The 26,632-nt window shown below is 54.5% G+C and overlaps 1 protein-coding gene and 2 long non-coding RNA genes across 9 annotated transcripts; 2 read left to right on the top strand and 1 right to left on the bottom strand.

The window, feature by feature from the left end:
* Positions 1-4,549: 4,549 nt before the first annotated feature.
* Positions 4,550-17,235, bottom strand: ANKRD34C (ankyrin repeat domain 34C). The gene is made up of 5 exons (XM_004763622.2): positions 17,127-17,235; positions 14,729-14,972; positions 13,463-13,775; positions 9,568-9,823; positions 4,550-9,289 (listed from the first exon to the last, which is right to left on the bottom strand). Exon 5 carries the CDS (start codon positions 9,245-9,247, stop codon positions 7,640-7,642), a length of 1,608 nt encoding a protein of 535 aa, XP_004763679.1. The 5' UTR covers positions 9,248-9,289; positions 9,568-9,823; positions 13,463-13,775; positions 14,729-14,972; positions 17,127-17,235; the 3' UTR covers positions 4,550-7,639.
* On the top strand, positions 16,450-21,492 carry LOC106006959. 7 transcript variants are annotated; one of them, XR_006602663.1, is made up of 6 exons: positions 16,450-16,705; positions 17,027-17,579; positions 18,048-19,397; positions 19,846-19,932; positions 20,520-20,645; positions 20,910-21,492. It is a non-coding gene; the product is annotated as an uncharacterized LOC106006959 (long non-coding RNA). The 7 variants fall into 7 exon arrangements; XR_001181349.2 differs by having other exon boundaries at positions 18,048-18,195; positions 18,711-20,645; XR_001181348.2 differs by having other exon boundaries at positions 18,048-18,886; positions 19,158-20,645.
* Positions 21,493-24,406: 2,914 nt separating this feature from the next.
* Positions 24,407-26,354, top strand: LOC106006960. The gene is made up of 3 exons (XR_001181353.2): positions 24,407-25,550; positions 25,695-25,808; positions 26,130-26,354. It is a non-coding gene; the product is annotated as an uncharacterized LOC106006960 (long non-coding RNA).
* Positions 26,355-26,632: the final 278 nt, after the last annotated feature.

Raw genomic sequence — 26,632 nt, 5'->3', positions numbered from 1 at the left:
GGCGGTCTGGTGCGCAGGCGCGCGCGGGGAGCCACCCCGCCCCTTCCCGCCGCGCGTGCGCGCTGGCCGAGCGGGCCGGCCACGCCCCCTCCCCCTGCGGCGCCCGGCTCGGCGGGGGGCCTCCGTGGGGGTGGGGGCGGCCGCCCTGGACTCGGGCCCGCGGGGTCGGCGCCCCTCCCGAGGGGCCCAGGTCCACACGCCCACCGCCGCCGCCGCCACCGCGAGGCACAGCGGCTGCGCGGAGGCCCCGCACCGCCCGGGAGGACCGGCCCGGCCCGGGAGCAGCAGAGGGCGCGCCCGCGGCGCCGCGGCTGCCGGAACCGAGCTTGGGACGGCCGCACGCCCGCTCCCCGGCCACCCCTCCGCGGGCGAGAGACTGCCGCGGCGCCGGGGGCTGACCCCGGCTCGCACCCCCGGCTGGCGCGATGCCCCGGCTCGCACCCTCCGCGGTGCACCTGTCCGGGGGTCGGGACGAGGTGAAGGTTCTCGGGGGGGCAAAACCCTCGCTCTTTGCCTTCGACTTCGCAAAAGCCCCGGACGCTGATAAATTGTTTACTGCGTTATCCGTGGCCGCTGGCCCGGGAAGGTATTTTGTAGGATCGTGCATAGGGTTTTGTAGGATCGTGCATAGGGTTTATATTCTACGATCAGGTAGAACAGAGAGAGAAGACGCTGGTTGTGGTCTGGCCGCCCAGTAGAGAACGTTCTCGGGACAGCAGGACCCGACGCGAGTCTCCGTTTCGGGGAAGAGCTACACCGCCCCTACAGACCCCCTTGTGGGCGGGAGGGGCGGGACGGCCTCCAGGCACCTTGGACCAGCACCACGGGCTAAGCAATGTGAAAGCGATCCCTACGGGTAACGTCTGCTAGTACGTCTGGTCAGAGACCAGAGAGGTGTGGAGGGCTGTGCCTTGAGGCTCCTTCCCTGACTCTGTACTGATGAGCACTGTCTCCTAGCTCCTGGCTTAAGAAAACAGGTAAGACACACCAGGGGAAGCAACAAATGACAGATGGAAGACCAAGCAAGAGGAGCACGGCCAGCTGCATGCTAAGCTAAGACTAACGAAAAGGAGTTTTGCCGGGTTTACGGTTAAGTCCCATGTTTAAGTTCCAAGAAAACACCTGCTTCGGTTCCGAAGTGGGAAGCCCGACCTGGCAGTCGCTCAAGTCAGAACGCTGGAAGACGGATCATGGACAGGTACCAGGATGCCAGACGGCAGAAGTGGAAGAGCTAGAAAAGGAGGAGCCCTGACTTGCATGGGGTTATTAAAGGAAGGGCAGTGTTTCAGCACCTGCTGCTGAAAGGTGGAAGGCGCCACCACTGGAGGTAGGATCAGAGCCCAGTCGTACTGCTTTAGGAGGAATGGTAATAAAGTGGGGGGTGGGTGGTAATTAGGAAGGGGCCGGTTTAGTAAATGGCCAGGGAGGCTTCTCAAGTCAAAGGACATGGGATTTAACCTCAAAAAATAAAACCTAAGGGTGAAGAAAGTGTTAACTTCAAAAGTTGGCATTAACAGGAATCATGAGAGCTGCCTCTTACTTAGCACCTACAGTGTCCCCACCGCGGCACTGGCTATGCATGCACTTTACATATTTTGCACTAATTAATCCTCACTAGCAACCATGTGAAAAAAAAGGCATTATTTTTTTCCTTTGATAATAAAGATACAGAAGATGTGTAATGAAATCATGTTCCTGCTTCTCTTCAGCCTTTGCTAGACGACAGACTACCCGGTGGTGTACACTGGCTGCGACTTATAATGTCTCGTGGTTCTGTCAGTTGGCTGGGCAGTTCTTCAGCTGGAGGGTCCCCTGGGCTGGAGGTCCATGATGGTCCTACTCTCACGTGTGCCACTGCTGGGAGCTGTTGGCTAGCGCGCTCAGCCCTCCACGCATCCTGCGGCTTTTTGCAATGTACATGATTTCTGTGTGGGGCACCATCCCAAGACAGCAGGGCAGAAGCAGAAACTACCCTCCAGTATCACTTTTGCCCCGTTCTGTTAGCCAAGCAAGTTCCAAGGCCAGCCCAGATTGAAGGTGGAGAATTAACACTCCAGCTCTGGATGGGAGGAGTTCTAAGTCACATTCAGAGGAGGATGACACTGGATGGCAAGAGTTTATGGCCGTTAAACAAATTGTCATATTTCCCAGACTTACTCAGCTTATGAACGGGGGAGCCAGCAAATGAACCCAGATCTGCCTGATGTTGTAGCAACATGCTTTCCACGAGCACACTGTGTCCACCCATACTTCGGGGTACATCTGTCCTGCGTGTCCTATCTTGTGTAAGTTGGGGCAATGCATGAATCTGACAGTAAGGGACATTTCGACTCAATATAAGAAAGGACTTTCTGGCAATTAGGCTTTCAAAAAGTTATGAATGGGGTACTGATTTTTTTGTCATCATTAAAATATTTAAACAGAAACTGCAGAAACAACCAATTCGTATGGTATCCCAAGTAAATGAAAAGCCAACTCTAACTAGATTAAATGGCACAGGATACCTTATCTCTTGTAACAGAAAGTTTCGAGGTGATGCGGGCTGCAGGCATAACGTGATCAAGGCTCCAATCCATCTTCCTCCAAGTTCCACCCTTCTCTTCATGTTGGCTTTATCCTTAGACTCTGTTCTCTCTTTGTCAAAAGAGGGTTGTCAACCCAAACAAATAAGTTTTGGGGCAACATGTTTGGTCATGTCTAGTGGAAGGAAGAGAAAATCTTTCAGCCATGAAGTGTATGTCCTTTCCTTCAGTCCAGTTGGTCCAGGTAGGCCATGCAGCCATCTCTGGACCTAGGGCAGTGATGAGGCAGCCGGTGGTGGCTGGCTTAGGCTAGATCCTTTACCCAGTGTCTGATAAGGAGAATGGACGTGTCATGATTAACTCAGACCAGTCAGGACTTGCCTTGGAGGGAGCTGGGGACAGAGCAGCTTTGGCTCCAGTCAAAAGAGAGGCAAGGCTATCAAGTGACTACGTGAGCAAAATCAGGATCTAACAGGTGGGCAACCAAGAGTACCGACAGTGGCCAAAAAAAAAAAAAAGAATACTTTTAAATTCTAATGGGATAATTAATTAATTTAGACCCTTACCTCTCACCATATGAGAAATCCTCTAGATCAGGAGTGTCTGTGGTTCTGCGTCCTCCCGGGTGAGGCACAGGACTCCAGAATGGAGCTCCCGGGGCTCTTCCTCCACGGGCTGTTGCTCTGGGCTGGTTCGCCCTGGCAGGACCTTGGCCTCGACGTTGGTCCTTTCATTCCCCCTCCCCTCCTGTTCCTCCTCCTTCCCCATCCTTTCCCATAATGCTGACCCTTTTCTCTAGTGGGTGGCACTCCATGTTTACTGTAGGATGTCAAGCCCCGTCCGCAGCCGGCGTCGGATCTGTGGACTTGATCTGGTATGAGCACAGCTGCAAAACGGTGACCTCCGTCTTGTTTCCTGAAGTCTGTTCTTTACTCTCGATGACCTCCCCCTGGCAAATTCCAAGTGTGGTGTGGGTGTTTTCCTTCCTACCCTGTGCACACCATGGGCTATGGGACTGCTGTCCATCTCATTTCATTACCATTGGATGTAAGAAGCATCACACTGCTTTACTTTTCTAAATCAATCTAAAATGGGTCTTGTCCCCACCCCCACCCCCTGCCAGTCTTAACAGAGACAATAAGAATGTCCATCTCGGTCTCGGAGGAGCTCTCCGGCCCTGTTCCGTGGCAGTACCAGCAGCACACAGCATTCGGGCTCACCGCCGTGCTGACGTGTGTGCACTGTCCGAGCTGCCGTGTTCTGTCCGGGCAGGCAGCTCTGATGTCCTCCTGCCCAGCCTGACCCTTGCCTCCCAGGATGCACCGTGCAGCCTCTCCCCTCCATAGTTTTGCTCCGGGAGGAGGCAGGTTCCACTCAAGGGACCCCAAGTTTCTGACCTTCTGTCAGTCTTGGGAGTGCACGCTTCCCCTCCAGGTGGACTCCCGTGGCCTCGCCCTCATCCCTTCTCCCCCGTCAGTCCCATCAGCGTCTCCTCCCCCATCCCCAGTACGGTCCCTCATAATCTCTCCTCTAGGGGTTCAGAAACAATGGGGACCTGCCTTTCCTGAAGACAGAGGGGGAAGAGACATACTGAAACTAGTCCTTTCCTTTTTTTCTTTTTGTTAACCTAAGTCATTTCAGTCGTCCAGGGGAGAACCTAAAGGTACGGTTTGCACTGGATCGGGTGCGGATGAAACGTGAGTCACAGATCCTGGACTCCCAGAGACGATACCTGTGCCCTGTCCTCGAGCAGGAGCGTATGTTACCACTCATCGATGTTAGACCTCGGACCCAAGGAGGGAGGCCCCTCCCCACTCAGGAAACCCAAGCAGAGGCGGGCAGGGTACAGAGACCCACCTCTCGCTGTGGAAAAGCACTTTCTTGTCCTCTGCCTCTTGTTTAACCAAGGGAGAAACCATAATACTTGTGTAAGTAAAAGTTAATTTTTAAAATTATGCATGCATGAAATTAGGGTGTCTGCTAAGGATGACATTCCCAGGCGGTCACATCAACCCCGTCATAAGGAAAAGGTGATATTTATCATGGAGACTTCACTACAAAAAAGGGTGTGCTATTAAAGGATTGCCATATATCTTTTTATTGACATGTTAGAAATATCTGGACGGTTTCGTTACTTGCATGTGGACACGTCTCTGACCTTGCCGCCAGCTTGAGACTAGAGTCCAACACCACAGAGAATCAGTTCAAGCAGGAGGAGGAGTTTAAGGGGAAGGGTCAGACACAGCCTGCCTTTGGCAGGACACGTTTACCTGATGAAATTCTAAGAGACTCTACGACAGGTCTAAATAAACAAACAGAAACCGGCTTCGAGGTGTCTAGAAGCTAAACCAAAGTTCCAGAATTTAAACTTCAGGCTCCTGTTCTAGAATATATTTTGACAAGCATTCCAGAAAGTCTTAACTACAGCCTGCAGCTAACTCCTGTAGTGGCACCAGGATTCGGAAAAGAGAAGCGCCTCTCTGATCTAGAAAGCACGGTGGAATCTAAAATGTGCGTTTTAGAAGCATCCTTGTGTGGTTCGTTGATGTGGACAAATCGCTTTTTTCTGCACTGACTAACCGTGACGAAGTGTTGTGGTCGTACTAGTTTGGAACCCAGCCTAATGCAGCAAATGCATCATCAAACGGGGATGGAGGACGTACCGTTCGGAGAAAGGCCAACGGACGGGTCACCAGGGACAGAGGCAGACCAAGAGTCCCCGCTGCTCCTGCTGTGGGCACGCGTGGGACGGACGGGCTATTCCGGATCTACTAGCAGAGGCTAGCTTTCGCTGGCAGTGCGGACAGTGGGAGGGGGTGGGGGGGTGGGGGGGGGTGGGAGGAGTTAATGAGCTGCTGAGAACAAGGGATGTCCCTATGATTTTCTCTAATGTGTGGGAACGTGTCCTTGCCTGCAATCCCGTCCATTTGGTAAGAACTATTCGTGACTCAGTGGTCCGAGAAGCTTATGCATTGTTCACCCTAAACCAAGTTTGTGAGCCCTAGGTTTTCACTAGCTTACATGCTTTTCCTCCCTCCCCACAAAGTACAAAAGGGCACCAGCACTCCCACAGGTGTGCTTGCCAAGAACCCCGAGGGCCCGAGTTATGGATCAATCGATCAGTCATCCTACTAAAGCAGAATTCGATTGGCTTCAGGTCAGTGGGAGGGCTGACGCAGCCAGACCCACACCTCTGTGCGGCTTTGCTGGTCATGACCGATTTCTGCCAGGCACGCTGTCCCCCTCCTGGAGCCGCAGTGATCAGCCGAGGCGGTGTGGGCCCAGGAGATGTCTGGAGATGTTTCTGGTGGTCGCACCCAGGAGGAAGGTGCTACTGGTGTCTGGCGGGCAGAGGGCAGGGCTGCCGCCGAGCCTCCTGCCACGCAAGGTCAGCCCCGATGACAAAGCCCACCCAGCCTAAAGCTTCAGCAGTGCTGGGACTGAGCACGGACAGGCCCGCCTGGAAGGAATGATGAAAAAGTAAACATTCAGGTTACCTGTTAAGCGTCGTCCACGCTTCTGTTTGGGGTGCTCAGACAACCGCCTAGCAGATGCCGTGACAGAAATGCTGTGACCTGGAGAGCCGACGTGGCGGAAGGCATTTTCCTCGACCAGTGTGCCGACGGCTCGGTACCACGGCACCCCCGGGGGTCTCAAGGAGACCCTGGAGTTCCTCAGCAGCACTGAAATCCATTTTGTGCAGGATATAATGTATTATCTGAGACGCGGGCGCTTCAGCGGTCTGAAGGTGTCCGTCAGAATCAGCTACCTCCCGTGCAGTCACTGCTCCGTGCCAGGCCCAGCAGCTGGCCCGTTCTTCCCCCTCCCCCTTTCAAGGTGGACCACTGCCAAGCCCGTTTTGCCCATGAGGGAGTGGAGGCTTCGAGAAGTCACAAAGCTGGTAAATGATGAAAACAGGGATGCAAACCCCAGTCTCAGAGCCTTTGCTCATTCCTCTGTAGGACGCAACCCCTAGGGACCACCGCATTCTTCTAACCCTGGAGCCGGCGTATCCGGGCAGCAGGAGAGGAAGATGACTGGGACGTAACCAGGAGCCCTCATCCGAAACGTGCCTCCAGCCCTGCAGATGTGCCAAGCGTCTGCCTCCCTTCTCCGCTGGGGCAACGTGGCTGGAAAGGGTCGTTCCGGTCATTTCTACAAACCTCCATCATGTGGATAGTTCAGACACAGCAGAAACCAGAATTTTCTTCAATTACCTGGACAGCAGCCCCTGACAGGACGGCCGGCACCCCTTCCCCGTTCAGGCTACAGAACTCAAAGCCGTCCCGCAGCTCCGGCCTGAGAAGCACCCCCTGCCCGTCCCATCGTTACTATCGTCCTGGCTTTGGGGAGTCTCATCAAGTTTTCTCAAGAACAAGCAAGAAAAGGGTCTGTTCTGGAAATTGTATCACATTCACCTCCAAATTCATTAACCGCCCCCGAGGGTCTTTCCACAAGATTCCGACACAGAGCTAGTGTCAGGGCAGGGGGCAGGCCGCGTCTCTGAGGCACCCCTCAAGGACGGCCCCTCGGGATTCAGGGAACACGTGGTTACCATCGCTGGGGACCCGCCACACACCCGCAGGTGTACATGAACGCAGGTGTGACGGGGGCAGGAGGGGTCTGGGGCTCCGGGTGCTGGACAGCGCCCACCCGCGGGGCCTCTCTGAACGGGGAGCTCCGCTTCTGCTGTTTGGAAGGGAACACAGCTGCGGGATTCCCGAGCTCCGGGCCCACTGAGCTCCTGCACATCCCGACGAATGTGAAAGCCTCGTCATCTCTGTAGGCACTTTATAGATGGATTACAAAGGGCGTGATCTGAATACCATCTCAGGACCTCCGTGCTTGTCTGCCTGGGGGGCCTTCCCAACCCCAAAGGGAGGACCGTGGGGAAATTTTTGGTTTCGGTGATTTCGTGTCTCGAACCCAACTACCCTGAGCTCTCTGCAGGGAAAACTGCATAAACCCAGAGACCACTTCCGCAGGGACACAGCGCCCAGCTCCGTCCCCGCCGGCAGCGCAGAGGGACCCACGGGATGTGCGGCTGTGTTGCTCTAGGTGAGGGTGCCTTCCAGTAACTGCGCAGAGTTCTGTGGTTTACAGCCTGCCGGCCGCTGCTAGGTGACGGTCTGCTCGAAGTCCGACAGCTGCCTCATCTGCTCGGCCTGCATGGAGTGTCTCCGCAGGAGCGCCCGTCTGCCTCTCAGGTCTGCTCTCTTGGGTGAACTGGGCGCAACGGGAACCATGGATTTCAAGCCGCTCGCAAGTGGAGAAGACGGTTTGCTGCTGGATCTGATGTCAGGGATAGGTGGGTTCCCACCGATGTTTAAAGGCGGCAAGAAGCCGGGCCTGGTGTGCGAAACTCGGTCCAGCAGCAGAGTCCCAGAACCTCGCCTTTCCAGCAGAGGTGGTGGCCGGCGGCGTGCCGAGCTGGGGGACGTGCTGGGCGCAGGGTCCAGGGACTCCCGTGAGCCGTGGAAGAGAGCCAGGAAGGAGCCGTCGAGCCTCTTCCTGTCCAAGGGCCCTTTGCTTGATTCCAGGGAGACCGAGCTGAGCTGGTCGGCCCCAGTCTGTAAATCTAAGTCGTGCAAATCACTCTCCAGCCACTTGAGGGACACGGGATCTTTGAGAGCAGGGGGGCCTGCTGGACTGAAACCCACCTTCTCCTGGTCAGCGGGGAGAGTCCCTCTCCGGGCAAGACGGGGGTGGGAAGCCTGACCCTTCTCGTGGGCGGCCTTCCAGGATGCTGGTCCTGGGGAGGCCGTGATCTTCTGCACCTGCTCGGCGACGGTGGGGAAGAAGGGGGGGTCTTTGCCATCGATGCTGCTGGTTCTGGAGAGCGGCCCCCTCTTGGGGAAGGACACATCACTGAAGCTCTTGACGACCTCGCTGTCTGGGCCGGGGCCGTGGGTCTCGTCCTGACGCGCGCTGGCTGCCAGCACGGACGGCGCAATCAGGCCCCAGGGTTCAGACTGCAGCCTCTTCAGCTGGGGCAGGCGGGCCCGCTTGAGGTTCCCCACTTTCCTGAGGGGCGACCCGGGCTCGTTGAGAGCCCTGGCCATGTTGCCGGCACTCAGACGCCCTGACTGGAGGCTGAAGAAGTCATCCTCCCTGTCTGTGGGTGGGGCTCCCCGGCCTGGAGCCTTCAGTTTGATGTCCGAGGGGGACGTGCACAGCGGAGGGGACTGGCGGTCTTCCCCTCCGGGCGACGGAGGGGCGTTGAGATACTGCTTGGTGGTTTTGGTGCCTGACAAGGACTTAGCGGTTGTTATGATGATCACCTCCTTTCCTTTGGCTTTGCAGGCATCCAGCAGGTGCCTCAGGGCGTCCTTGTCATCGGCATTGATGGCGTAGACCAGGGCCGAAGCCCCCGTGCGGTCCTCGAGGCTGGGGTCGGCGCCGTTCTCCAGGAGCAGGGACACCACGTCGCCCCCCGCCCTCCGGATGCAGGCGTGGATGAGAGCCGTCTTGCCGGACTTGTCCTGGATGTTGGGGTCTGCCCTCTGGTCCAGCAGGTACTTCACCATCCTGGGCCGGCTGGTGCTCTGCTGGTCCACGTGCTGGGTGATGCACGCCACCATGAGGGCCGTCTCCCCTTTGTCGTTGCTTTCATTGATGTAAGCGCCCCCTTCCAGGAGGAGCCTGGTCAGCCTGAGCCTCCCCAGCCACACCGCCTTCAGGAGGGAGTTCCCATCTGTCCTCAGCTCCGTGTCGTCGTCCATCATCCTGGCCTCGGCAGCGCCTCCGGGCCACCGCGGCGATCAGACCTAGCGAGGGAGAAGAGAGAGAGATGATGTGTGCTCCGCCGGCGGCCGGAGTGCTGTGGCTGGTGCAGGGGTGCGGGGTGCGGGGCCGCCAGATCCCGCCAGGTCACCCAGCTCGTCCACATCCGTCTGTCACGTGCGTGGGGTCGGGGGACGGTGGCCGCCCCTCACAGAGCCAGCACAGAGGTCAAACGAGAGCACGTACGGAGAACCCTTCCCCACAGCAAAGCCGCGGACGTAAGCCCAGCGCACGGTAAGCAAGACAGACGGCCGTCGCTTACCTCGAATGTCGTGGAGGAAACCACGCTTCGCGCCCGTGGGCCACGCTGGCTTCCGCACGTGGAAAGGCCCATGTCTGCCTGGTTCGCTGCCACAGCCCCAGCCCCAGCATCGAGCGGCGAGGCTGCCTCTCGGGTCACCTCATAAATAACTGTTCACCCCATTCTTCTTCCAGCAGGAAACACGCCAGAACGGTCATAGAGCAATGGACGGTTTTCACCTTCTCTTTGCCGTACTTCCTGACGTAAGCATGCGTTACTATATAAGAGGGGAGAAATCAGGGCAGAAAATCATCATAAAGCAAAACCAGTCTCGCTACCCCGTCCGGGTTGTAGTCTCTACTTTTCCAGCAGGTGTCAGAATCCCGTCGCCCTCCAGAACATCGTCCCATTGTCTTCCAGAACGATGCCGCACCCCTTCCCCCCTGGGAACAGGCGCAGGGCAGAGGATGGGCGGGATCACACGCCTGCCCACACCCAAGCGTCCGCGGCGGAGCCCTGCCAAACCTGGCCCCGTGTCCCTCCCTGAGTTCCTGCACCAGAGCCCCCAAACCCGGTGTCGCTGGAGAGGCCGTCCGCGGATACGGAGAGGTGGGGGCCCCTCCGGGCCCACGTCTGTGCCAGCACAGCCCCTCCAGGGGACTCTGTCCCCCAGGCTCCTGCTGAGCCGATGGTCCTGGCTCCCCACCTAAGGCACATCTGTCCTCCCCCACCCCCACTGCCCTGAGCCGTTTCTGATCAGTTTATGACCCTCTGTTAAATGGGAAGTCAGAAGCCTGCCTTGGCTGAAGTTACAGACAGACCCACACCCTTCATCAGTCTCTAAGATGTTAACAGGTACTTGCAGTGTTTGCAAACGCCCAAACCGCACTTAAGGCTGCAACGAAGAAGAGCTCTCCTCGTGCGCGTGCGTGGACATGCACATGCACACGTACACGCACACGCACCCACACACATGCCTCGGGGAAGCCACTCCCTTCAGGGAAGCGACTGTGGTTAACCGTCCAGTGTCCCTCTGCTTCAAACAAGGCTTTGTCCCGAGAGCTAGATCTCGGGGGGTCGTGCTGCAGGTGTGCTCGTGGTCCCCCAAGATCTTCTCTAGAAACGCTCCCGCCCAGGGACACCGCATGGCCGCTGTCTCCCCGTCTCTGCGCCTCCTCCTTCAGGCTCCTACGGTGTGTGTGTGCACGTGGGTGTGCGTGTGTGGGTGTGTGTGCGCGTGAGGTATGGCCTTTCTCTTTTTCCACCATCCCCTATAAGAAGGGCCTGATAAGGACTATAATAAGATCCCTTTAGGAAGGTCTCTGGGCTAGGTGTGTGCGTCCCCGCACGCTGGACACAATGAAGCAGGTCCCACGCCACAAATCAAGGAGAGGGAGTGCGCAGCGAAAACACGGACTCCTGCTCCCTCAGAGGCCCCTGGTCCCCAGCCCAGCCCCCCAGCTCCCCCGCTGTTGCCCCGGTCGCCCACACACAGCGTCTCCCTCAGATGCCCGCATGTTTGTCCCTTTCAGCACCCCTCGTGCTCCTAACTGCAAGGTCTCCCCGCTCTTCCTTCCTGACTCATCGTCCCGCAGACCTCGGCTCAGATGCGACTTCCTTTTTAATCAAGAGGAGAATCACTCAAGACCGAACAGGGAGGGCAGAGGGAGATGACAGCTGACTCATGCGCAGGCTATATAAAGAACTCCCACAAATCACTTCCTCCGAAAGAGGACCCACAAACCGCCGACGAGCACATAAAAAGGTGCTGAGCCTCATTAGTAGGCAGAGAAAATCAAATTAAGGCACAACGAGAGGCCACTACACATGCTGTGTAATCCGGCGCGGCTAAAATTAGACCAGCGGCTCCGAGACCAGGGTCGGACCAGGATTCGAGGCGGCAGGAACCCGCTGGCGGGGCCGAAACCAGCCCTCCGCCCCAGTCACTCCACGCGGGCTTCCGCCTGCGGTGGACTGAGAAGCGTGGCCACGACGTCCTCCCCTCCCCGAGCACATGCCTGCGAAGACCCTCGCCCCTCCTCCACGCACCCCTGCCTTGACCAAGAAAGCGCAGCCAGAGCGGCCGTGTGCGACTTGCAAGGCCTCCGTGGACCTTCGTTTGCTGCCTGTAAAGACATGCGGGGTGTCCCGCCGGCAGGGACACATGGAGTCCCAGCGGGCCAGCCCCGCTGACCACCGCAGTGCGAGCGAGGCCGCCTCGGACCGGCCGACCCCCAGCTGGTCACCCCTGCGGGAAGGAACGCAGGTGAGGCCGGCAGAAGTTTCCAGAGCCCGGTCCGCGTTGCAGAAACAATGCACAAATAACTGATTACCGTTCGAAGTCACTCGTTTGGGGGTGAGTCATTCACACCAATAAATTACCCGTAAATCTGTGTAGCCAAACATGTACAGAAACGTTCCCAGCAGCACAATTCATAAAAAGCAAAATCCAGACGCAGCCCACCAAGAAGAAAATCAAGTGTAGTACACGCACACGCTGTAATGCTTGCACGGTCTTGGCCTTCTCTCTTCCTCGCGCTGACACAGCACCCAGACGCGCACCCCGCACAGCACACACACGACCCACCCTCACCGCCGCAGTCGCACACACACTACACGACACGAGAAAAACCGGACACGGCCTCTCCCGGGCTCCTTGACGCTTTGCAAACTTCTCCATGGAGCGTCGACGTGTTCGTCTCCTGGGTCGGCCTCCGTGAGCCCCGAGGCAGGGACGCGGTCTTCTCTCCCTCATCAGCCGCGTCGTCATTAGGAGGAGGATCCAGGAAGACTCAGGGGAAAGGAGCAAGACACAGGGAAAGGAAGGCAGGACGGGCAGGAGAACGGACCGTGGCGCGTCCCTCCGAGTCCCGTGTGGGGCACATCGCATCCCTCCAGACCCCTTCAAGGTCCGGGGCAGGGAGGGAGGGAGGCTGGAAGGGAGGGGAAGGAGGAAGGACCAGAGGGGACAGGACGGCCTCTCTGGGAGATGCTGCTCTCCCCGAACTTGGGGTCGGCGGCCCCCTGCTCCCCTGAGCGCAGGCCTCGTCCCAAATCCCAGCATCTAAGGAGAGCACAGAATGCAGACGAGGCATGCTGGCAGTCTCCAGCCCATCTGAGGGTACGACTCTGTGTAGGGAGCACTTTCCATGCTGTCCACAGCCCCTTTTCACTGTGTGCCTCCGGACTGACATTCCTGAATGACAAAAACGCAGGAGCTCTGAGTGAGGACAGACGCAGACCCTCGGCTCACCCCCGCGGTGGGGGACGACAGCCCTGCCCTTCGCTTTCCGCATCCCCCAGACCGACGCGGTCACGTCGACCTGCCCGTCTCCGGTGTTGGCCCCCCGCCTGTCTGTCTGGCCCGAGTGGCCTTGGCAGGGCTTGCCCCTCTCCCACGTCGTCGGTCAGGCCAGTGCTGCAGGTGAACAGGTGTCCCACGAGTCCCACGCCCCGGCTTCAACCGGCCAGGAGCAGCAGCTTCCCCGAGGCCACCGGGTGCAGACACGCGGGCGCGCTAACCCTTTCTAGAGCAGATGCTGACTGAAGGGAGGGAGGTGGTGGGAAACAGAATGTCGGGCCACCTCCTCTCCTCGCTGCTGGTGGGCTTCAAGGATTTCGGGGCAGGGGATGCCGCAGAGGACATGCCTTCCGCGAAACGGAGCTGCGGGCGCCTGCTGTCAGGCCGTGGCTGGCTGCGTGTCCCCTTGTACCTGCCCCTCCTCGTTCCCTCTCCGCCTTCCACGGCCCTCACCCCTACTCCCCAGGGCGTTATCTCCCCATAAAGTGCTGATACACTGACAGGCTTGTGTGGATGAAGCTTGAATATGGCCGCGCAAACCACGTGGGACGCACTGGCGCTGCCGGCCCATTCATCCTTCGTTCACCACCAAACACGGACTGAGTGTCAACGCACCTGCCGGGCACGAAGGACAAAGTGTGTCGAAGTCGGGCTCGGAAGGGTCTGCTGGAGGCCGGAGGTCACCTAGGAGCCGCTGAGGGAGGACGAGGGTCAGGAGCACCGGTGGGACGAGGCGGAGAGGAGCCTCAGGCTGGACAGGCGCTCCGAAGGCAGCACTAAACGTGACCCACGGGAGCGCGGGAGCCCACCGCGGTCTGACGGACTTTGGTTTGGGAATTCATCTCCTGACGTGCGTGGCAGAGAACGAAAATGAGGGGCAGGGACCCCTAACACAGGGAGGATGAGACGCCTTTCGTGGTTCCTCAGCCTGTCGGAGGGAAGGAGGCTCCTGAATTCTGGAACCCCCAGCACTTGGCACGAGGCACCACGTTTTAAAATTAGCAACCCCAGAGTGGGTCCCCCACCACGTATTAGCAACCCCAGAGTGGGTCCCCCACCACGTGTTTCAGAAACAGAGTCAAGAAGTTAAAAAACAGAGTTAAGTTTTTGCTCACTGAGACGTGAGCAAAATTTGCCTGGTTCCTTCCCCGCGGTCTGGCCCCCCTGCCCCTCAGCCCACCCTTCTCCCGTTCACCCCTCAGGGCTGTTTTCCGTCTCCCTCAGAAACGGGGCCACCACAGTGGGGCGCACACACCTTCCAAAGGCGCAGGCAGGGACTGACTGACTGGATGAGGAACCCCGGAAACTAAAACATCACCAACGCCAAAAAAATATAAGAAAACGATGTTCTCTCTGATGGAGGGGTGGGTGGGTGGAAGTAGTTGCCCTTTTTTGGCCCAGAAACTGCTGGATTCTATTACTGTCCATGAAACTATTAAAATCTAAGATTTTTGAAGCTGGGAGGAGGCACCTTGTCCACTGGTTCCCAGTTTAGAAACAGGGGATTTAAAGACAGACAGTCTTTCATCTTGCCGAGTTCAGGCTCTCTCCCTCCCGCACCTCCCCACACCTGCAGCCTGAGTGACGTCGATCAAGGTTGCCCAGTAAAGGACCGAGGGCCAAATGTGGCTCCCAGGGTCGCCTTGCTTGACGGGCACAGTGCTTTAATTTTTGAAACTTGAATGTTTTAGGATGCATCGTTCATTGTTCAGTTTGCCATCCTCTGTCATCCTATGACGGGCCTGACTCCTGCGCTCAGGCTACTTCCCTGGCCTCTGCAGGGATGCGGTTGAGGACACTAGGCATAAAACGAAAATAAACTTGGAATTCAAGTCGGGCTGCTCTGTCTCCGTCCTTTCCCTCGCTCGCCTAGCTTCTTACCTCTACAGGTTTGTTAGAAGCCTCCAGTGAGCCAAAAGATGGAGGAACGCTCTTCCTAAACTTCAAAGCACGGTGCGCTTCTGCGAGCCATCGCAACAATGAGTTCGGTGCCGCGAAAATCCCATCTGCTTTCTCTCCTCTTCCCCGAGTCACCTTGGCATGGGATTTCCCGTTACACTTCCTTTGTTAGGCAGCACGGTAGATCAGAGGGTCAAGGCATTGCATTTCTTTTCAAGACTGTTTCCTGAAGGAAAAATTGTGCAAAAGTAAGAAGGGCCAGCAGACTCCTGCAAACACCTACAAAGCGGCTCCTATCCCCGAGAAAGACACTGGTCATACACAGCACTTCACTTAGTGACCCGCAGCAAGCCTCTAGGACTCCAGGGCACACGTGCTGTGTATTCATCTTACTGCTGGTTCTGGCCTGAATCTTGTTTCTTACCTACTTTCTCAGCTTCCTCTCTCCTCCCCACCCCCACTTCCTTTTCCTTCTCTTCTTCCTCTACCTCCTCCTCCTCCTCCTCCTCCTCCTCCTCCTCCTGTGCAGATTCAACAAAATAAGCTTATGACTGTTCTTATGTTTGTACACATCAGTCTGCCCACAGTTACATCTTAATGAATCTCAGCTACTTCCAATGTGTCAAACTGACATCTTGTGGATCTTTATAAATTGCCCGAAAGTCCTTGTGGAACAAAAGAAAATACAGCCGATGAGTATGTATGCCGTTGATCTACATGAGCTTGCTGTTTCCATAGATCGAACATTGGTTTACAAAATCATTTTCACCTGGTTAGACCTGATCCTTACAGGGCTTCTCTCCATGCCCTGTAGGTCTGTAACCGCTCCACATCCTAGCCCCTGAGGACGTACAGCTGCGGCAGAAAGACGGCAGAGCAGAGAGGCAGGTGGCCTGGATTCGGATGGCAGTCCTGCTGCTAGGTGGCTGTGTGACTCCCCCAAGCGTTGTTTTGCCACACGTATAGAAGAACTTCAACCCCACCTAACAAGACTGCTGTAAGGCGCAAATGGAGGCCACATGGGAACACTGTACAAAGTCTTGTGAATACCAAAGGAATTATTATCTTGACTCAAACTCATCCAGGATCCTCCCTCTGAGCCCTGCACTGGGGTGCCACTGCCCATCACCCACCCTTTCCTCTTTTCAGTCACCTGCACCCCCCTTTCCGGCCCCCACCCCCCAACCACAGTCCACAGTTTGCAGAGTTATCCCCCAGGTACACGATCTCTTCGACCATCTTGCCCTGCACTTTTGCAAAGGAAGCATCATTACCCTAATTTTCCAGACACAGAGCTCGGTGTTCAGACAGGTTGGGGGATTGTGCCCAAGCACACAGGTTCCAAGCACACAGGCCCAGCTTTGATTCAAATTCTGCCGCCCTGAACCCAAGTGCGGAGCTTTCGGGGGGACTTGCTCCGGCTCGGGCACACCTACCACTGCTGCAACCCGGCCGGGTGGACAGGAGTGGTACACCATGGCCGGCAGTAGGGACCTGCACAGGTGACCGAGCCCCCCCATCCTCAGCACTGGGATAACAGCACCCAGGCTCTCTGCGTGCCTAACGACCGCAGAACCGAGCGGAGCGCTCAGCACCCGGCCGGGCGCAGGAGGAGTCTGGGTCGCCTTTCAAAATCCAGGAGGCCAGGCGTTCCGCGGTCGCGTTCGCGGAAGCGGGGGGATGTTTATACTCCGCCTCTTCCTTCCGCAGTCACGGGAAGCAGTTCGAGGCGGACCAGAAGCAGAGCTCCACGTCCGCGTTTGCGACCCGGGAGGCCTCTCTCCGGGCGCGGGAGGCGGCGATGCGGGGAGGCCCGGGCGGGGAGCGCGCGGGGCGCGGGGCCGGGTTGGGAGCCCGGCACTGTCCGAGGTGCTGGACGCCGGCGGCGCGCGCTCCGGCCGCCGCGGTCCCCGGGCATCTTCCCGCAGGCCGAGCGCGGAGTCAGGGACCACCCGCGCGGTAAGTGCTTCTCCGTCATTGCTCTGAAATGCTCACGTTCGAACTCTTTACAGTTCCTCGAACACTGTCAGGATCACAACCTCTCGCCGCCCGGTCCTCCTAGGTTCCTGCAAAACTGTAGGCTTTGCTCCCTTTTCGGTCCCTGCAGAAATTCAGACGCCTGTCACCCCGCCCCGCTCTGCTCCGCAACCATTTCCTACAAAAATCCAGGCCCCTACGCATCTCACCCCCACGCGTCAATGCAAAAATGAAAAAATGTAAATCCATCTTCCACACCCTTCTCCCACAATTTCCTGTGATAAAAGCAGACTTTCCTTCCAGCCTCCTACTCCTGCCTCGGCTAAACGCGTGGACTTACTTCTTGGGAGCTCAAGATCCCTCCCACCCGGTGGACCAGGGCCGACCCCTGCGGTGCGCTTACCTGGTGAGGACGCTCACCAAAGGAGGCCACCTGAGTGCGGGCCTCCGGTAGGGGCATGGCTCCAAAAGCAAGATCCGGGGGTGCCTGGCACTCCCGCCCTCCGCTTCGGGCTGGTTACCAAGGGGCACTTCCAGGCTGAACCGCGCCCGGGCGCTGGGATGAGCCCGGGCCTCGCCGGTCCAGCTGAGTGACTTGCCCAGAACTTCGCCAAGGTTCCTAAATAAGACCCCAGCGTCAGTGGCTTCCGAGCACCCCCTTGCTCCTCCAAGTTCAAGTGAGAACAAGGGAGTTCTTCTTTAAGAGAAGGAAGCGTGGAAGACGAGAACTGCGCCCAGTTCTTCTGCCCTGCGGGTCTCCTGTGCTCCGTCCCGGCCCCCGCCGCCGGCTGGCAAGCGCCGTTGCCCGCCCGCGCCCGGAGCGCGTCTCCAGCCGCGACGCCGGCGGGCTGTGTGGGTGAGTGTGCCAGGGAGGAGCGAGCACCGCCGGGGCAGCGGGGGCGGGGAGAGGCGCCCGTCGCCCCGCCCGCACCCCCGAGGCGCGGTCAGACCGGCCAGACCGCCTCGCGGGAGCCGGCTGGGGGCTCCGGGGGTCGGGAGAAGGGCGGCGCGCTCCCCGAACCTGACGCCGCACGTGCGGGACCGGGTAGGGATTTGAACTCGGGTCTCCTTTGCTCTCCACGCGGCTCTGCCTTCCTCGGGTTTTCTTCGTCAAACGCGCTCGGATCCAGAATGTCCGTCCACAGCGTGGGAGGGAGAGGAAGGGAAGAGAGGGGGTGCTGTGGCAGGAAGACTCCAGGGGTGTGGAGGAGTGGGTCGGTTATGGGGTTTCCATCCCGGCCCCTTCCGCGCACCTCCTGCCTATTCCCAGGACTTCCCGAGCAGCCGCAGCCGGCCGCCATCAGCTCTGTTTTCTTTGTAACAGGTGACTCCCGCTCGCTGGGTACCGGCAAAGCCCAAGGCATCAGTCCGCCAAGAAAGTGCCGCCCCCGCCCCAGTCTGGGACCTCCCACCTCCAGCCCAGGAGGAGCCCCGCCTTTCCAAACCACAGTCCTGCGGGAGGGACTGCCCCGGTAAACACGCACACGCACGTTCCAGTTTCCCTTAGAAAAAAGTCCCAGCACTTGGGTCGGTTTTAATCGTTTACGTTTTCCTAGAAAATTGTCCATCTCGTTTACAATTTCAAATTCACAGGCACAGAGTTACAATTCGCTTTACCTTATAATTTTCAACGCCTCTAAATCTCAAGGTCCCCTTCTCATCCCTGAGTTTGCTGCGCTCCCCGCCCCCCACTATTTTTGGTGTTTAGAGGTGCCCTTACTTTGTTGTGGTTGAGTTATATGATCTACGATTTCCGTTCTGTGGCCTATTCAATGACTAATTTAAATGCAGAAACCATTTTTCCTCACACTCAGTGAAAGAAAAAAAAAATGAGCATTCTGTGTTTTTGCATACAAACATAAAAATACACTGTGAATTTTGCAGAATTACCCTCCACATCTTTACTAGTCTATGTTGGTTAGGAGCAGAGTCTGAAGTCAGACTGCATGGATTTATTCTTTTTTAAGATTTTTTTTATTTATTTGAGAAACCGAGAGTGAGAGGGAGCACAAGCAGGGGGAGCAGCAAGGGAGCCGAGAAGCAGAGGAGCCCGGGATCACGGCCTAAGCCCAAGGCAGGCTCTGAACTGACTGAGCCCCCCTGGTGTCCCAGACTACGTGGATTTGAATCCCAGCTCAAGCACTTACCAGCCGTGGATCACTGGTGAGTCACTAACTGGTCTGTGCCTCAGCTTCCCTCTCCATAGAATCAGTTAACACTAGTGTCTGCTGCAAGAGGCAGCTACATTTACGCCGAGCCCCGTGTACCTGCAAGCTGTTCTCCCGCTCTGTTGTGTGTCAACCAGGATCCACGTCATGGGACCAGAGACGCGCGCAGCTGAGTTAACACATGGGCAGTATTTAGTGTGGTGTGCGGTGAGGACTAAACATCATACGTGTCTTCGCTCTGTCACCCAACCTGTCAATATTCACAGGAAACTGTTGAAGTGTTTCAGGACGCTTGGATCCATTTATTCAAGAAAAACGTATTGGGTTTGAGCTGTGTGACCAGATCTGCGTTTTTCTGGCTGTGCGCTAGTCAGCTGTGAACAGGAAAGACCAGTTCTCTGCTTTTGTGGAGGGACCTTCTCAAAATCCCGACTTGTCAGCATCTCTTGGGGGTATGGCCAGTGTCCTGCTGTTCCACGACCCCGTTTCATGCAGGAGAACACGAGGTAAACATTCTGCACCCTCTTCCAAACCCTCCTTCTGGTGGAATCTCAGTCGCGTCCCAGGAATTGCACCCTATGTGCCTGACCCACTTGATCCATAACGATAATTATAATTTTCAAAAATAATCATCGCTTCTAGTAGCGATTAACAGCTTCGAATCGCTGCTGTCGCCAGTACGTTCCTGCCAGAGGCATCTAGGGACACACCTGCCAGTGGACAAGTTGGATCTATTACTTGTCTCGGCTGGGGAGGACCGCGGGAAACGCTGGGCCTCTCGCAAGCAGGTGTCAGAGAGAACGTGTTACAGAATTAAGACGTCGGCCGGGAGTTTGGGGAGAGGGTTTGGTCCACTCTGAGCAGAGGAGAATCACGCCGGATGGTATTCTGACACCACAAGGCCAGTTATGAAGTGACCTCTGGTGCCCTGCTTCTCACTCACTCTGGTTTCAGGGATAATTGACGTAGAACGTATTCGTTTCCGGCGTGCAACACAGCGATTCGATATTCGTGCATCCGCATTGCAGAACACCTGCCATGGTAAGTCTGGTTCACCCACCACTGTACATGGCCACGGCTTGTTTTCCTGTGATGACAACTTTGAAGATGAGCGACTTCCAACATCCAACAGAGAACCTGTTCTCAATCGTAGTCCCCATGTGAGACATTACGTCTCCGTGACTTGTGTATCTTATCAGGGGACTTTGTACTGTGTGGTACCCTTCCCCCATTGTGCCCGCCTCTCCCTCCCGCCTCTGGTGGTCGGCAGTCTTGGTGCGTCTTCTCTCCTCAGCCCGGAGGGGATGGTGTCTGTCTCCCACTCCTGAGCACTTTCCCTGCACAGAACATATTTCTAGTCAGTCACTGTCTGGAGGGAAGACAGACTCAGGGGTCACTACCGAACCGCTGAGCCCCTTCACAAGGGGCCGGGAGTCATCGGCTGCGTGGTCTCTACACGGACTGGGAGGCCACGTTCAGGAACCACGGGGGGCTCTCCCAGGATCGCATAGCGATCCATCCCACGGTTGCCAGGCCTCTCGGGGTCAGCACTGTGGGGTTCGATGTGTTCCAGACTATGATACATTTTTAATAACTTTTACTAGATGGTTATTACAAGCGTGTTACAGGTATCGTCTAGGACATAGAAGTGAGATGTGACGTGCTCTTCCTGTCCTTCTGGTCCACTTTCTAATGTTAAGCAACGGTTTCTTTCATGGTTTTCCTGCACATTTAAACCAGAGGTGCTTTTTGCTGTAAGTATTAGAAAACCCATCTTGGGGCTCCTGGGTGGCTCAGTCGGTTAAATGTCTGCCTTCGACTCAGGCCATGATCCCAGGGTGCTGGGATCGAGCCCCGCATCGGCCTCTCTGCTCAGCGGGGAGTCTGCTTCTCCCTCTCCCTCTGCCCCAGCTCATGATCTCTTACTGTCTGTCAAATAAATAAAACCTTAAAAAAGAAAGAAAGAAAGAAAGAAAGCCCATCTTAAACAAACAGGGGCCGATCTTCTTACATTCCAGGATGTCTGAAGGTGGGCCATTGCTGATGGTAGATCAGAGACTCAAACCTTCCAGGACCAGCAGTGAAGCTTGTGGCGTTTCCCTGGAGTGTTCCAGAAGGCTGCCATCCACTTGAGCCATAATATCCACTCCCTAGACAGATGACGAGGAAGGAGGAGAGCCAGACACATCTGTCCCTTTCATCGGGAGGGCAGGCCAGTCCCCACAGTGCATCACACAGCCAGAGTCTGTGAGGAAGGGGACCTGTGTGGGGACTGCTGGAGAATGAAAAGCCAGATTGCTGCGATTGGCTCAAGACTGAGAAGTGATTCCTTCCCGTGGTCTGGTCCAGTGCACTCCCGTGAGCTGGAACTCCGTTAGCAAGAAAACATGCAGGGAATGAGCGATGTGAGTGTCACAGCGCTTGTGAATGAACACTTGGGAGATGCAGAGGAGCAGAGAAAGAGGCCGTCGGTAACGTTTATAATCCATCGGTGTAATTTATAGAACTAGAACTGAACCATAGAGCACGCTGGATTGGTCTTGCAATGCCTTCCTTTTTTCTTAAAAAAAAAAAAATCAGCCATGAATCTATCGACTTAGATATTTTTTTGTTCTGTGATTTATTTCACACCTTTGCACCCGATTCCTCAGCTTGATTGTTGATGGCGGCAATATATTCTAGGGCAAGTGTGAGCCAGTTCTCTGTTGAAGATGCAAAGATTTCACACGGCCCCTCCCCACCGTAAATCACACCGCAGCGAAGGTCCCTTAGTTAATCTTCACATTTCAGAATTATATCCTTAGAGCAAAATATTTGAGGTTTTCAAGTAGAAGGTGGGCAAAATCTTACCATTTTATACACATTTCAAATGTATCCCCTGTGAAGGTTTGAACCAGTTTTCATTATCCCTCGCTCGTAGTTAAGCCCGTCGTCAACCACAGATCTCATCGTTAAAAAAATGTGCCAGTGCCGGTAGTTAAAAATGGATCGGGTCATTGTTTTCATTTGTGTTTCTTCTAGTACCAGTCAGGTTGAGTCTTTTTTCGAATGTTTATTGCCTACTTTTCTGTAAATTGCTCATTTGTATCTCCTAAATTTTCTCTTGGTGTTGGTGATTCACACTTGAGTAGGAAAGTAAATTAAGGTTGTTCATGATCTCCCGAGATGATGGCTGCTACTCGTCAGTCATGGGGGTCGCGCATTCCTCTCTCCCTGTCTCTCCATCTCTCTGTCTCTGTCTCTTTGTCTCTCTTTCTCTGTCTCTTTGTCTCTCTCTGTCTTTATCTCTCAGTCTCTGTTTCTTTCTCTGTCTCTGTTCTCTGTCTCTGTCTCTCTCTGCCTCTCTCTATCTCTCTGTCTCTCTCTCTCTCATGTCTCACAGCTACCTACTTACGTATCTTGTGATTATTTCCCTTTGGATAAATTCCCAAAAGTCAGATTTCTGAATTCATAGATAAGAAAAATGTTTAAGTTTTCAATAATAATGGTCAAATTGTTCCCTGAAATGTGGTACTGATGTATCAAATTCATGATACCCCCTCATGAACCCTACAGTAATGCTATTTCTTTTTTAAATAGTTGTCAGTTGGAGAGGCAAGCTTGTAGGTTTTCTCTGTGATCATACCCTCCTTGGGAATTCCCAGGGTTGGCTCTCTGGGGCCTCTTTTCTCTTTTTTTCTTACTAAGACCTGATCAGGGCTTTTCTTCCATGGATCTTTGACATTTGTTAATGGCAGCATTTTTCTATTTTTGGTTCGCCATTCTACTCTCATTCCTATTAAATACTTGCCCTTGTTTTCCTGTTTCTTTTGCTGTCTGTTCCTTAGCTTTGTGAGTTGAATTCATCGTTAGCTCTGTCTTACTCTTCTTTGCACACAATGGAATCCTTTTAAAGGATATAAATTATCCTCAGGGCACAACTTCATCAGGCCTCCTCTCTTTTGTTATGTCCAAACTGAAAATAACTTTTGAAACAAATGATACTTTAATAATATTAGAAATTTTAAAGAAGACAGAAGAGTCAAAAAAAAAAAAAAAAAAAAAACAAACCCCACAGAGAACCTCATTTGGAAGTCCACAATTCAGTTAACTATTGTTAACATTTTGGGGAATGTGGCCCCAGAAATTTGTCTTTTATACATATATAAAAATTTTGTGTCAATTTTGTCTACTGGACTTTTTACAATGTACTGCATAATGAAAATGTTTTTCTCTCTTTTTCTTAAAGATTTTATTCATTTATTTGACAGACAGAGACATAGCTAGAGAGGGAACACAAGCAGGGGGAGAGGGAGAAGCAGGCTCCCGACTGAGCAGGGAGCCCGATGCAGGACTCGATCCCAGGATGCTGGGATCATGACCTGAGCCAAAGGCAGACTCTTAAGGACTGAGCCACCCAGGCGCCCTGAAAATGGTTTTTTCTTAATGAATGTACCACGTAATAGCTTTCAATGAGTCCGTCTTATAAATATATTATCGGGGCTCCTGGGTGGCTCCAAGTCTTGATCTCGGCTCAAGCCATGATCTCAGCATTGTGAGATCGAGCCCTGTGTCTTGCTTCCTTCCCAGCGGGGAGTCTGCTTCTCTCTCCCTCTGCCCCCACCCCTCTCAAATAAATAAAAATAAAATTTTTATTTTAAAAAAAAACATTATTACTTATTTAACCAACCTACAGGTTGTGCACATTATACGTTATTCCTAATTTTTCACCATGATAACTATCACACCTTAGTCCATTTAGAGTAAATACCTACAAAGAAATTGCAGAGTGAATATAGGGAAAATGTTAAACATTTTAATAAATATTTCTGGACAGTTTTCCAGAAAGATTGTAAAAATTGACACTCCCCCAACAGAGCACGGGACTAGCCATTGTCTTTTACCCTCTTAAGTTCTGGATAGCTTATTTAAAAAAAACTTACCTTTCCCTTTCTCTGGTTACTAAGCGTGTTGATTAACCTGTTGTGTCCATCAGTTGTGTTGTGTGTGTCTGTGTGAGGGCCTGTGTGTGAGCTTGATGAAGTCCCAGAACCTAAGTCAGGTTCGGTGGGGTGAGGAGGTTCGGGGCCGACGACTAAAGAAAGAATTCTTAAGACGTCGTTGGTGCAAAATGGTGGTTTATTAGAGCACGGGGACAGGACCTGTGGGCAGGAAGAGCTGCTGCCCCGGGTTGTGAGGGATGGCAGGTTCTGTACCCTGCGGTTGGGGGAAGGTGAGGGGAAGGGAGTTTTCAGTGGAGTTTTCATATGCTAAAGAGGGCCTACAAGGTGCCAGGATGTCCCAGGCCTGCCGGAGGCCTTGCCCTTGCGATCAATGTTGTCTTTAGACCAGCCATTAACATTAAGATAGTTGGGTGACTTTTTGGCGGGATGTCACAATCCTGCTATCAATCGTCTTTGTTAGTGAGATTTAGGACATTTGTAAGCCAAGGGAGACTCCTGTCTAGCAGGACTGTGAGCTCTGCAAGTTAACTATTTGCTTATTGTTCATCGCAGTCAGGGCTGCCTGAGGGATGCTACACAGACGGAGGGGAGCGGGTGAAGAGGGCGCCAGCTTTTGCTTTGTCCTCAGCCAGCCTCCTGCTCCCTCATCAAGCTGACTGGTGACACCCTTTCCCATTTCTCTATCTGACTTGTCTTACGGATTTTTGAAGCTTTCTCATATTTTATGTCTCTGTTCTTAATCTGTCGTACATATCACAAATATATTCCACTGTTTTATTTTCATTTGAGTTTTATTGTGTTAGCTCTGTCATAAATGAGGTTTTAATTTTTAAATTGTCTACATCTATCTTTATTTTTTTTTCAATGTCTTGGCTTTAAGGCACCAGGCTTAGAACACTCAGACCTGAAGCTGATGAAAACCCAGCCCTGGGGCACCGGTGGGGGGCTCAGTCGGTGAAGCGTCTGCCTCTGGCTGGGGTCATGATCCAGGGTCCTGGGGTTGAGGCCTGAGCCTGCTTCCCCCACTCCCTCTCCGCCTCCCCCTGCTTGTGCGTGCTCGCTCTCTGTCAAGTAAGTAAATAAAATCTTTAAACCCAGCCTTCTGCTGCGGCTTGTCGGGTTCGGTAATTCGCAGTTAGACGCTGGCTCCTACGGTCTGTGGTCTGCGCCGGCAGCGAGGTGCGCAGTGAGGGGAGCCGTGTTCCCAGTGACGAACCAATGACCCCAGCGAAATTTTTGAAGAACCTCTCTTCTCCCCATGGCTTTTGAACTGCATTTTTATCACGGGCTACGTTGCTGTAAAGACTTGACTTTATCTGTGAACGTCGCTGACCCACCTTTCCCGCGACTTGGGTCCCCGCGTTCTGGTCACTACAAGCCTCTGTCACGGTTTGGGACGAATGGCGTAGGTTCCTCCTTCAAGTACCTCCTCTCCCAATCTCCCTGAATTTTACTACAGGTTTGCCCTTTCAGATTAACTTTGAAATCTTAGATTCAGAAGATCACGGTTTTTTGTCAAATAGTGTTTTTTTTCCTAATCATCACGACACGACCGAACAGTCTTCTAATTGCTGAAAACAAACGTGAGCTCCATGTTTCCAGGGAAAAAGCCCGTGTTCTTCTTAGACTCACTGCCGCACTCTGGTGTACAACCGCACTGCAGACCTCCACACAGAAGCCTAGAAGCCTCCAGGCTCTCTCTGTGCAGCAGGATGGGTGAGGCCCCCTCCCCATTGTTCGTATATTGATTCCTAACCCTCAGTGCGAAGTACGTGCGTGTGTATGTGCGTGTGTGTGTGTGTGTGTGTGTGCTCAGACTGTGCACTCACACTACGTGCGTACACGTACATCTCTCTACAGTGAGTGTCGCTGCAAAGGCTCTGTCTGCACTCTGCACACCTCAGCGGAAATTTGGGACCAGACCTGAAGGCACTCTGGCCCTCTCAAAGCTTCTCTCTAACTGTGAGCTCCAAGGTATTGTCACCTGCGCAGCAACTTGGGAAAATATTTTGGGAAACTGTATCTCACACGCGGTGGTGCGCTGGTGAGGACCCTGGCTTTCCGCTGGGAGATGGGGGCATGTTTATAACTACATGCGGGGGTAGCTATAGACAGCCACCTATGAGCACACACGTGCAGAAGTTCATTCTAACCTGATTAATAGAAATGACGTGGGCTGCGCTATCTACAAAGAATAAGAAATCATACAGTGTTCTCCTGCGAATCCCAGACAGCCGGCTGGTCTTCGCAGAACGGTCTCGTTGATTTTTCGCGAACTCTTATCTCCCCATTCAGCCTGTGGACACGAGTCACCCACAGCTTCACGAAGGAGCTGCATCCCAGGCTTCACGAAGGAGCTGCGTCGCAGCCCGAGTCCTTCCCCCCAGAATGTTCCGTCGTCCCGTACCACCCGTGATCCCCTGCCCAGCTGGTTCTCACCCCGTACAAACTGATGAAGTTCCAGAACCTAAGTCAGGTTCAGTGGGGTGAGGTTCGGAGCTGACGACTAAAGAAAGAATTCTTAAGACATCTTTGGTGCAAAATGGTGGTTTATTAAAGCACGGGGACAGGGCCCGTGTGCAGGAAGAGCTGCTGCCCCGGGTTGTGAGGGGTGGTTGGTTATATACGCAGGAGTTGGGTAGGTGAGGACAAAGGGGTGTTCAGAAGGGCTATTGGGGCAAAGAATACTATCAGAATATTGAAGGCTTAGTTACTATCAAGTAAAGACAATTGAGAGTCTCCTGGTGGAATGTTACATTCCTGCTATCAAGCATCCCTGTTAATGAGATTTAGGTTTA

This window comes from Mustela putorius, unplaced genomic scaffold, assembly GCF_011764305.1.
Source record: "Mustela putorius furo isolate JIRA1106 unplaced genomic scaffold, ASM1176430v1.1 tig00003875_pilon_pilon_pilon, whole genome shotgun sequence".
Classification (NCBI taxonomy): Eukaryota; Metazoa; Chordata; class Mammalia; order Carnivora; family Mustelidae; genus Mustela; species Mustela putorius.
Note: the sequence above shows the minus strand (reverse complement) of the source record. Positions and strands in the feature narration are given on the sequence as shown.

What these genes read in the sequence shown, in the direction of transcription:
- ANKRD34C (XM_004763622.2), bottom strand. Translation starts at nt 9,247, where the DNA reads ATGATGGACGACGACACGGAGCTGAGGACAGATGGGAACTCCCTCCTG.